Genomic DNA, 11230 nt, shown 5'->3' on the forward strand with positions numbered 1-11230 from the left:
ATGCACCACCTCCTGGAGCAGTCGGCGGACATGGCGACGGCGCTGCTGGCGGGAGAGAAGCTGCGGGAGCTGATCCTGCCGGGCGCGCAGGACGACAAGGCGGGCGCGCTGGCCGCGCTGCTGCTGCAGCTGAAGCTGGAGTTGCCGTTCGACCGCGTGGTCACCATCGGCACGGTGCTGGTGCCCATCCTGTTGGTCACCCTGGTCTTCACCAAGAACTTCGCAGGTGAGGCCGGGGCGCGGGGTGCGGGCGAGAGGGCGCGTCTGCAGGTGTCCGGGCGCTGGCGCTTCCCGCGTGCGTTGCGGCTCCGTCCAGCCGCGCCCACTGTGGCCTGGCTGCGTCCGCCGCGTTCCGGGGACCTTCCACAGCCGCTCCCATCGTCGCAGGTGTCGCTAGTCGCTGGGGCGGCCCCAGACCCCTCTTCTTTTTATTGTTGTTCTGTCTTCCATTCGTCCGCCCGTGAGCCGCGGGGTGGGACTAGGCCTTTTGACCTGGGGGGTCTTAAATGCAATGAGACAGGGGATCTGGTCTGGAGAACCTCACGGCAGCGTCTGAGGGGGTGGAAGGGTGGCCAAGGGTACCAGGAAAGGCCGGGACGGGTGTCGAGAGGAGAGAGCTGACGCCAGGGGCTGGTGGAGTCCCCACGCTGCTGGGCAGTGTCCCCAGGCTGGACTTGGGTGGAAGGAGGACAGAGAGAGTCTCCGAGAGGCCCATACCCTCCACCCCTCAGGCGAGCGAGGCCTCTCCCGGTGCGCTGGGGGCCTCTGAAGGTCTGAAACAGCGGGGGCTAGTATGAGGTGGGGTAATGTGTGGAGCAGGGAGCCCAGAGCTACTGCAGGGAGATGGGGGTGGACCAGGGCAGGGATGGAGGGGCTGTCAGCAGAACCCAGAACCCAGCTGGTTAGAGCAGGACCTGTGGGGGCACCTGAAGCCACCCAGGGATGCAGGAGAGGGACAGAGCAGCCAGCCTGCCTGTGAGCCTCTGTGTGGTGGGGACCTGGTGCCTCTGCCCTCCCCAAGGAGTGGGGTGAGGCAGGTGCAGCCGAGAGCTTCCTCCCCTGGGGTCTGGGCCAAGGCAAGGGAGTCAGGGTTTGGGTCTCCTGGCCTGCGTGGCCCAGAGATGCCAGTCTGCAGCACGGAGCGGGTGCTGGGGCCCTGGGGCCCCCTGTCCTGCAGCCTCCAAACCTCAGGGACCCTGCCTTAGCACTGGCACTTCCCGAATCTCCCAGGTGCCTTGCCTTTAGGAGGCCTGTGGCCTGGAGATGCCAGCCTGAGGGTGGACATTGGCCAGGCTGTCTGATCCCACGCAGGGGTGGAGGAGGCCTCTGCTGGTCTCTCCTCTGGACACTGGAGCTCAGACACCCAGGATTAGAGGACCCCTGTGACAGGTGCACAGCACACTCAGGCAGAGCAGGGAACCCAGGTTCATGTGGGGCCTTGGGGTGGGCCCAGGGTGTGCAGGCACCATGTATGTTCTCTGTGTTTGTGGCAACAAAGTGCCACAAACTAGGCAGTTTCAAAAAGGAGACATTTATTTCTCGTGGTTCCAGAGGCCAGAAACCCAAAATCAAGGTGTCAGCTGGGCCCTGCTCCCTCCCGAGGATCTGGGGAAGGGACCTTCCGCCTCTTCAGCCTCTGGTGCTGCCGGCAATCCTTGGCGAGCCTCGGCTTGTGGCACGCCACCCAGTCTCTACCTCTGTCTTCTCCTGGGCTTCTTCCTTCCCTGTCTGTGTCCAAATTACCTTTTTTGAGACAGGGTCTTGGTACGTCATCCAGGCTGGAGTGCAGTGGTGCAGTCTGCAACCTCCAGCTCTCCGGCTCAGGTGATCCTCCTGTCTCAGCCCCGAGCCCCCAGTAGCTGGAACCACAGGCATCTGCCACCACGCCTGGCTAATTTTTGTGCCACGTTGCCCAAACTGGTCTCAAATTCCTGGGCTCAAGTGATCCTCCCACCTCGACTTTCCAAAGTGCTGGGATTACAGGCATGAGCCACTGTGCCCGGCCAAATTTCCCCTTTTTTGTCTTTGTTTTGAGACAGAGTCTGGCTCTGTCACTCAGGCTGAAGGGCAGCGATGCGATCTCTGCTCCCTGCAACCTCCACCTCCAGATTCAAGTGATTCTCCTACCTCAGCCTCCCAAGTAGCTGAGGGACATGCCACCACACCCGGCTGATTTTTGTATTTTTAGTACAGATGGGGTTTCACCATGTTGGCCAGGCTGGTCTTGAATTCCTGACCTCAGGTGATCCACCCACCTCGGCCTCCCAAAGTGCTGGGACTACAGGCATGAGCCACCGCACCCGGCCCAACTTTCTTCTTTAAAACGGAAAGGAAGTGAGTGCTCTGCCCCTGCAGAGCACTATGGCTAGTGCCTCTTTTTGGCCTCAGTCTCCTTGGAGGGCTGGGCGCAGCCCCTGGTGCCACAGGGCAGGGTTGGGCCTGAGGACCTGTGTGACCGACCGGCTGCTGTCTGGGGATTCAGTACTCTCGAAGGTAGGGGACAAGTCCCAGGGTCTCCAGGTGGGCCGGGGAAGGCTCTCAGCCCACCTCAGCCTGCAGAGGTGGGAGAAGGTAGCAGGTATGCAGCCACCACTGGGATTAGCTTCCTGTGGCTGCTGGAACAAACCTATGGGTCAGAAATCAGAAGCCAGCCTCATCGGGCTAAAACAAGGTGTCAGCAGGGCTGCTCCAGGGGAGAATCCGCTTCCCGCCTTCTCCAGCCTCCAGAGGCCTCCACATTCCTGGCCTTGCAGCCCAGTCCCCGTGTTGTCCTCACATCTCCGTCCCTGACTCTGACCCTCTTAGAGGAGTCCTGTGATTGCCAACCCCCAACCTAGTCATGTCTGCAAAGTCCTCATGAACCAGGAAATGCGACACTGCCGCGGGTTCCAGGGTTGGAATGTGGCATCTCTGGGGCCTTCATTCCGCTCACTGCAGACCCCCTATGGAGGTCTGCAGGCCAGGGGAATCGGAAAGGGACTGGGCCGAGGTCTTCAAAGGTGTGGCAGTGGTCTGGGGTGACTGGACAGGGTGCGGCCAGCAGACAGGAGGAGCCTGCGCAGAGCCAGGGGTCCTGGAGAGGCGTCCCCACTCCCCAGGTGGGAAGACAGGGGCAAGAAGGACTGCCGGGCAGCTGGGAGGGACTCAGCTTCACCCTTGCAGGGCCTTGTGCAGGGGTGGGCTGGAGATGGCAGGACTGGGGGAGGACCGGGGGGCTGGGCTGTGGCCTGGGGCCAGCACTCCAAATATGAACATGGGCCGTGTTGGGGCACGCTCAGACACCCGCTCAGAGGTGCTCCTCCCTCAGGCTGCACCAGGCCCCTGGCCGCATCTGGACTCTGGCATTGTCCCTAGGGGTCTGAGGACAGTGTGGACAGGCTCCTTGGCTGGGAAGCCAGTGTCCTCTCTTGGGGCATAGCTGGGGTAGCCAGGGTGCACACAGTGCTGTCTCCCCAGAAGCCCTGGCCACGGCTCCGTCTGCCCTGTTGGATGGGCCAGGCCTTCCTGCCTCCCTCCAGACACCTGCGCTAGCCCAGCACAGCCCCACTGTCCCTGGCAAGTCCCAGAGGAGGGCCTCAGGCAGAAGACCCGTGGCAGCCACTGTGTCTGGGATGGGCCCGTGGATTTGGGGTCAGCAGGCCCTCTCTGCTGCCCCATCCCGAGTCGGGCCAACACCCCCAACAGCACTGGGAGAGGCTGGCCTTGCCTGGCCGCCAGCACAGCTCTGAGTCCATCAGGACCTGCTGAGGCCTCCAGGAGCACCCTGTGCCCTGCAGGTATGATGGATCCGGGGAGGAGGGAGGCCTTGCTGGACATGGCTCTGGGGCCCCGAAGGGCCAGGCCTCTCACCTGCAGTGAGCCAGGGCAATATCCTTGGTTGAGCAGATGAGGAGACAGGTCAGAGTGACAAGCAGGGTTTGTCTTCCCCCTGCTGCTGCTGCCGCCACACAGCAGGGAGACAGTGACAGGCGTCAGGAACCCCTGTCCCAGTGGGGCTCCTCACAGTGGGGGCAGCTTACCAGCCATGTGGTGGGGTATGGGGCCCCAGCTTTCATCCACCCTGGAGGAGGACAGGCCGCCCCATGCCCCAGAACCAAGGATCCCTCCTTCCAGTCTCCCTGCGGCCCTACTGGAGTCAAGGCCAGGGGTTCCGGGGCCTCTCCCGCCATGTTGGCCACATGTGCCTAGCAAGGGTGGCTGCTATGGATGGGCCCAGCTCAGGATGGGACACAAACCTGTCCCTGTTCTCTTCCCCAGGGTGGACGCTCTTCTCTGGCTCCTGGGATTGGCTGTGAGGACAAAACATAAGTAAATAAAATATGCCATTTTCTCAACCAAGAGAGTGGATTCCTTTGCCTTGTCCGGTTTGCTCTGCTCTGAGCCCAGCTCATCTCCAGCCCTATGTCCCCACCGAGGACTCGGGCCTCAGGTCCCAGCTTTTCCTGCCTCTCCCCAGGCTCCTTCCCAAGCCCTCCAGAGTCTCCAGGACCCTCAGGGGGGTCTGATGGCCCGTGGGAGCCCTGCCTTAGGGGCTCTCCTCGAACTCTCCCTGAGCGGGTTGTGTGGATGTGCCTCCGAGGTGATGATAGCCACGTGGGGTCGCAGGGGCCCGTGGTCAGGGCTGGAGGCGCCTTCAGGCTGTGGGGTCTGCATGCCCCGCTTGTAGCCAGCCATCGTGCCCAGCCCCAGGCCCTATGTGGCATCAATAGTTCCCAGAGTGGGCAGGGGTCTCTCATCTGCCTCGATTTCCATCCCTAATTAGGACTCGGTGCAGAGGGGCAGGCCTGTCCCTGTTGCTTCTGCTCTATGGGGAGGGGATCATGCTGACGTGGGCCCTGCCCTGGGGCCATTCTTCGGGGCTGCGAGACAAGGCTGAGGCTGGCATGGACCCCGGTGCCTGCGCTGTGTGAAGGGCCCAGCCTGGATGGACAGCACGATGGCTGGCGGCCCCCAGGCTCAGAGCCTTCCTGGGAAACGTTAGCAAGATCCCAGCTGCTTGGACCCCACACTGGGCCACGGCGCAAGTGTCCTGAACACTTCTTTATTGCCGGTTCGTGCCCATTGTCACCTGCAGGCAGAGACAGGCTCTGAGAGAAAACAAAGTTCAGTAATTACCATTTGCCTGCAGTTCGAGAGACTCCCTCTTTGCAATTTTAGCAGCAGATACCGAAGTCCAGCTGGTGACATCCTCACCCAACTCACCTGGTGTCTGGGGTCCCCAGAACGGTGGGTCTCAGCGAGACGCCCCTCACCGTCAAGGCCTGGCAGAGCCCAGGCTGGCTTCCCCGGGAGCTAGCAGCACCTGAGCCACGCGCCCTGGACGGCCCCAGGCTGTACCTGGCCGGTGGCTGGGACCTGGTTTGGGTCCGGCTGTGTGCATGGAAGAGACCCTGGCTGGGACTCCCAGCCTGCCTTGGTCCTCTCTGGGACTCGGTTTCCCCTTGTGCACACAGTCTTTGTGGAATCTGGAGAGATGCGTGGCTCAGGTGGTTTCCCTGGGCGGTCGTGGCTTCAACCTGCAGATGCGCCGCAGCTGACCTCGTGGGGGTCCTCAGGGCAGGACCCCCACACCACCGTGGTGGGGGGAGGGGAGTGGGGCTCATCTGGGGAGCAGTAGGCCCTGTAGGAAGCAGGCACCGTGTGGGAGGAGGCTGGAGAGGCTTTTGCGGGGGCGGTTCGGCAGGGAGGAGGTCAGGTCCAGCCGGCTTTCTCACCGCAGCTAGTGCCGCCTCCCCGCCCCAGCCCGTGTCTCCTCTCTGCCCCCAGAGGAACCCATTTACTGTTACACCCCGCACAACTTCACGCGCGACCAGGCGCTGTACGCCCGCGGCTACTGCTGGACGGAGCTGCGGGACGCGCTGCCCGGCGTGGACTCCAGCTTGTGGCCGTCGCTGTTCGAGCACAAGTTCCTGCCCTACGCGCTGCTGGCCTTCGCCGCCATCATGTACGTGCCCGCGCTGGGCTGGGAGTTCCTGGCCTCCACGCGCCTCACCTCGGAGCTCAACTTCCTGCTGCAGGAAATCGACAACTGCTACCACCGGGCGGCCGAGGGCCGCGCGCCCAAGATCGAGAAGCAGATCCAGTCCAAGGGCCCGGGCATCACGGAGCGCGAGAAGCGGGAGATCATCGAGAACGCGGAGAAGGAGAAGAGCCCAGAGCAGAACCTGTTCGAGAAGTATCTGGAGCGCCGCGGCCGCAGCAACTTCCTAGCCAAGCTGTACCTGGCGCGCCACGTGCTGATCCTGCTGCTGAGCGCCGTGCCCATCTCCTACCTGTGCACCTACTACGCCACTCAGAAGCAGAATGAGTTCACCTGCGCGCTGGGCGCGGCCCCGGACGGGCCGGCGGGCGCGGGCTCCACGGTGCGCGTGAGCTGCAAGCTCCCGTCCGTGCAGCTGCAACGCATCATCGCGGGCGTGGACATCGTGCTGCTGTGCGTCATGAACCTCATCATCCTGGTCAACCTCATCCACCTCTTCATCTTCCGCAAGAGCAACTTCATCTTCGACAAGCTGCACAAGGTGGGCATCAAGACGCGCCGGCAGTGGCGCCGCTCACAGTTCTGCGACATCAACATCCTGGCCATGTTCTGCAACGAGAACCGCGACCACATCAAGTCGCTCAACCGGCTGGACTTCATCACCAACGAGAGCGACCTCATGTACGACAACGTGGTCCGGCAGCTGCTGGCGGCGCTGGCGCAGTCCAACCACGACGCCACGCCCACGGTGCGCGATTCGGGCGTGCAGACCGTGGACCCCAGCGCCAACCCCGCCGAGCCCGACGGCGCCGCGGAGCCGCCCGTAGTCAAGCGGCCGCGCAAGAAGATGAAGTGGATCCCCACCAGCAACCCGCTGCCGCAGCCCTTCAAGGAGCCGCTGGCCATCATGCGCGTGGAGAACAGCAAGGCGGAGAAGCCCAAGCCCGCGCGCAGGAAGACGGCCACGGACACACTGATCGCGCCGCTGCTGGATGCGGGCGCACGTGCCGCCCACCACTACAAGGGCGGAGGCGGCGACCCGGGCCCCGCCCCCGCGCCCGCCCCACCGCCCGCCCCCGACAAGAAGCATGCTCGCCACTTCTCCCTGGACGTGCAGCCCTACATCCTGGGCACCAAGAAGGCCAAGCCCGAGGCGGTGCCCGCCGCCCTGCCCGCCTCCCGGAGCCAGGAGGGGGGCTTCCTGTCCCAGGATGATGACTGTGGGCTGGGCCTGGCCGTGGTGCCCGCCAAAGGTAGGGGCTGGGCTAGGGACGGGGGACTGGAGGGGCGCCCATAGCCACTGCGGCCCGCGGGAGCCCGACCAGGGCGCTAGGGAAGGGTGGGGGCCTGGAGCCGCGTAGAGGAGGCGGAGGTTTCAACCGGCTCCATCAAACGGGCTCACTGTCAAGGTGCGCCTGGCCTGGCCCTGGAGACCCCCTGGAGGCAGGTGGGAAGGAGGCAGGCTGGGAGGGATGTGCTCCTGGTCGGCTTCCTTGAACTCCGCTTGCACGGTGGAGCCAAGTCCCCGGGTGAGGAAATTCCTCAGACGGCACAGCGGAGCGGGGCGGGGCAGGGCGTGTGTCCAGGACGGCTGCTGTGTTCAGGGGCGCCCCGCCCCAGGCTCTCCAGGGCACTTCCCCCGCTGTGGGCCTGCACTGAGTGGGCTCCGGGAGGGGCGCAGCTGCAGCCCCAGTGTGAGATGCCTTTGCTCTTGGCTGTTTGCAGATGCTGCACTCCCCGAGAAGGAAATCCTGTTCCCCTCAGAGCCAGCCCGGGCAGGGCTTCCCTCGGGGGCCCCGTTCCACGTCCGCTCACCTCCCGCCGCCCCTGCTGTGGCCCCTCTGTCACCAGCCAGCCTGGGCAAAGCAGAGCCTCTGACCATCCTGAGCCGAAACGCCACGCACCCGCTGCTGCACATCAACACGCTGTACGAGGCCCGCGAGGAGGATGAAGGGGGCCCCCGCCTGCCACAGGACGTGGGCGACCTCATCGCCATCCCAGCCCCGCAGCAGATCCTCATCGCCACCTTCGATGAGCCGAGAACAGTCGTGAGTACTGTGGAGTTTTGAGGGATGGCTCCGCCCAGGCCTGGAGTGCCCCTCTGTGCAAGTGTGGTGTGGCCGGGCTGACCTCCAGGGATGCCTGCCCTGCGTGGACGTGGCCTCTGCTTCGCCTGCACTGCCCACACCCCCAGCCTCTGTCCGAATGCCTGGGGCCCCCAACCCCACCCACTTGACAGGGGAACCCGCCCCACGGCATCACTAGGCACTGGCTGGGTGGGGAAAGGTGGCCCCGTGGAGCCAGTGGCCAGGAAGGCTGAATCCGGCCTCCCACACCCCTGCGTCAGGTGCCCAGCCGTGGGCGAGGGGGGCCAGGAGGTGAAGAGTTTATTTTTTTAGTCAGTTTTGTTCTGGCCCCGGGCTGTGGCCAGACAGCCCAGCACCCCCAGCCCAGAGCCAGAGAAGAGGAAGCTGGGACCGGTTTGTCCGGCTGGGCAGTCACGCCCATGGGGTCACATGCTCAGGGGTTACCCCTGCAGGGACCTGATGCCTCTGGTGGGAGGGACTGAGGTCCACCCTCGGGTCAGAGACCCACTTGCACTTTCTCCTCGTAGCCTGACATACATTTTGTTTTCCTAAGACTGCTGTATTTATCACCAGGAGACTTAGGATGGGTTTAAAGCAGGATGGTGTGTGTGTGAACGGGCACAGCAGAGGTGGGCGTGAGCTAGCAGCTGTGTATGTACAAGTGTGCACGTGTGTGCGTGTGCACAGGTGTGTGCAGGAGCCAGCTTGGGAGTGTGTGTGTGAGCAGGCGGTGAGTGCGTGAGTGCACGTGGTCCATGTATGAGGAGGGAGGGAACCCAGCGCAATAACCACATCCCCCACCCAGCCCCCTGCCACAGCCAAGGCCACATGGCTTCCCGTGGGAGCCCTGGCCGGCACCCGGCGGGTCCCACCCCGAATACCTCAGCCATAGAGGCCATGTGACGCGGCATTAACAAGGTAGCACCGAGCATATCAATAAATATTATTCTGATAACCGCCTGTGCTCCACCGGGGCCTTTGTCTCCCTCCACGCCCATCCCCTAACTCGGCACCACGCGTGGGGGACGCTGGGGTACATAGGGCAGGGGCCACCTTCGTCAGGAAGCATGATAAGGGGCCCCTCTGCACCCACAGCAGGTGTCATGCTTGAAACAGGACATACCCTGTACTCAGGCTGTGGGCATGGAGGTAATTCATTTGTGGCCTGAAGCCCTGGGGCACACAGGCTTGGGAGGCGAACGAACAACCCCCTCAGTCTTCCTGCTCCTGCAGGGAGAGAGGAGGGGGACTATCAGGCACACTCTAGGGGAACAGAGAGCTGGCAGGATCCAGGAAGGCTTCCCGGAGGAGGCGCCCTCCATGTGGTCTGGGATGCTCAAAACAATACGGAGGTCCTGGGCAGGCCCCTTTGCCAGGCCCAGGACTCCATGGAACAAGGCTGGTCCTGTGGGTGCACCATGGAGCCATGTGCCCTGCAGATCCCGGCAGGTGACCCTGAGGGTCTGAACAGAGGGTCCTTGAAGACAGATGGTTGGGCAGCTAGGACAGAGGCCCGTGGGGGCCAGAGTGGGGTTGGGGGTGTAGGACATGAATTGCAAGGGTGGTCCAGGCTGAGATCAGAGTGGGCCTGTCTGCCACCTGGCCCGGGCTTCCTAGAAGCCCCATCCCCAGGCCCCTCCTGGAGCAGCGCTGAGCGGGTGGGGCAGGGACCCCTGGGTTCCCAGGAGTCCGGAAGAGGTGTCCATCCTCCATGCCACCAGCCCCAGGGTATGGCCCCCACAGCCAGGGCCCTGAGCATGAGGTACACAAGGACACAGCTGGAGGGTGCACCCTGCCCTCCACGTTAAAATGGAGGTTTATATACTCTTCTGGTTGGCGAGGCCTCCTGCCATTAAAAAGAGCCTGGTTCCAGGAGTCTGGGCAGGTGCCTGGGCGTACGCCTGTCATCCCAGAGCTTTGGGAGGCTGAGGCAGGCAGATCGCTTGAGGCGGGGATTCGAGGCTGCAGTGAGCCATAATTGCACCCCTGCAATCCAGCCTGGGCGACAGCTCAAGATGCTGTCTCTAAAACAAAAAATGTACTCAGATCCCCAAAGGAGGGACACCCTGTGCCACACAGGGCCACGGAGGAGGGCACTGGGGTTGTCAAGGGCACAGGCAATGGGAGGAAGCATGGGCAAAGCCTTCATTGTGGCTCCACAGAAGGAGTGGGCAGGGTGGGGCCGTGGACTCGGGACTCCGTGTGGACACTCCAGCGGGTGCTGGGCAGGGGCTGTCCCTGGCTGCTCAGTGTGTGGCCCAGGGCGATGAGGGCAGGCAGTGGGGTCTGGGGTGTGAGAGCCCACAGACGAGGCCTGGAGTGGGTGTGGTTGCTGGACACTGTGGCTTGCACAGGAAGTTATTTGCTGACAAAGCAACAAAACAGAAAATAATTAGAGGCTCCTGCCTATAATCCCAGCATTTTGGGAGGCTGAGGCAGGTGGATCACGAGATCAGGAGTTTGAGACCAGCCTGGCCAAGATGGTGAAACCCCATTTCTACTAAAAATACAAAAATGAGCCGGGCGTGGTGGCAGGCACCTGTAATCCCAGCTACCCGGAGGCTGGGGCATGAGAATCACTTGAACTCAGGAGGCAGAGGTTGCAGTGAGCTGAGACCTCACCACTGCACTCTAGCCTGGGTGACAGAGTGAGACTGTCCCAAAAAGAAAAGGTCACCTAACTCAGGACACTTCCCCAGCCTGCTTGCCCATGTGCCCAGCATTCCTGCATCCAGGGGAGGGACCCGGTGCCCACAAATCCCTGCCCAGGCCAGCCTGGTTGTGCAGGAGGGCTGAGCCCTGGACCTGCACCCACAGACCAGCTCAGTGGCGAGGGTGGGCAGGGCGCGGCAGCTGAGGGGACCCAAGGGATGATAGCCTCAGTGGTAGCGCTTGCCATGGGCGTCCTTGCTGCTCTCCAGCTGGGGCTGGGGTCCCACCTCCCGGGCCCTCCTTACCCTCATACGTGCACCTGCCTCCTTGCTGCCCAGCGTCCCGAATGGTTCAGCCCAGAGGAGTGATGTCCCATAGTCCTTGGGGGCAGCCGATCTGGGTGGTGAGTCCAGCTCCTGCACCTTCCCCCGCAGGCTGCCCAGAAAACATCTAGGCCAAGGCAGGGCTTTAGCGAAGCGTGTGGACACAGGAGGGGCCATGTGGAGCCACC

General features: G+C 63.2%; 1 protein-coding gene and 1 long non-coding RNA gene across 3 annotated transcripts; both read left to right on the forward strand.

Moving 5' to 3' along the window:
• Positions 1-9027, forward strand: PANX2 (pannexin 2). Of its 2 annotated transcripts, XM_012434408.2 has the most exons (4): positions 1-226; positions 5767-7233; positions 7706-7907; positions 7993-9027. In XM_012434408.2, the coding sequence occupies exons 1-4, from the start codon at positions 1-3 to the stop codon at positions 8030-8032; spliced, it is 1935 nt and encodes a 644-aa protein (XP_012289831.1). In that variant the 3' UTR covers positions 8033-9027. The 2 variants fall into 2 exon arrangements, with proteins under 2 accessions (XP_012289831.1, XP_012289830.1); XM_012434407.2 differs by having other exon boundaries at positions 7706-9027.
• On the forward strand, positions 3228-4334 carry LOC135271281 (uncharacterized). The gene is made up of 2 exons (XR_010339410.1): positions 3228-3776; positions 4258-4334. It is a non-coding gene; the product is annotated as an uncharacterized LOC135271281 (long non-coding RNA).
• Positions 9028-11230: the final 2203 nt, after the last annotated feature.

The sequence above is a fragment of the Aotus nancymaae genome, unplaced genomic scaffold (genome assembly GCF_030222135.1).
Source record: "Aotus nancymaae isolate 86718 unplaced genomic scaffold, 86718_ANA_hifiasm-v0.15.2.pri h1tg000076l, whole genome shotgun sequence".
Lineage (NCBI taxonomy): Eukaryota > Metazoa > Chordata > Mammalia > Primates > Aotidae > Aotus > Aotus nancymaae.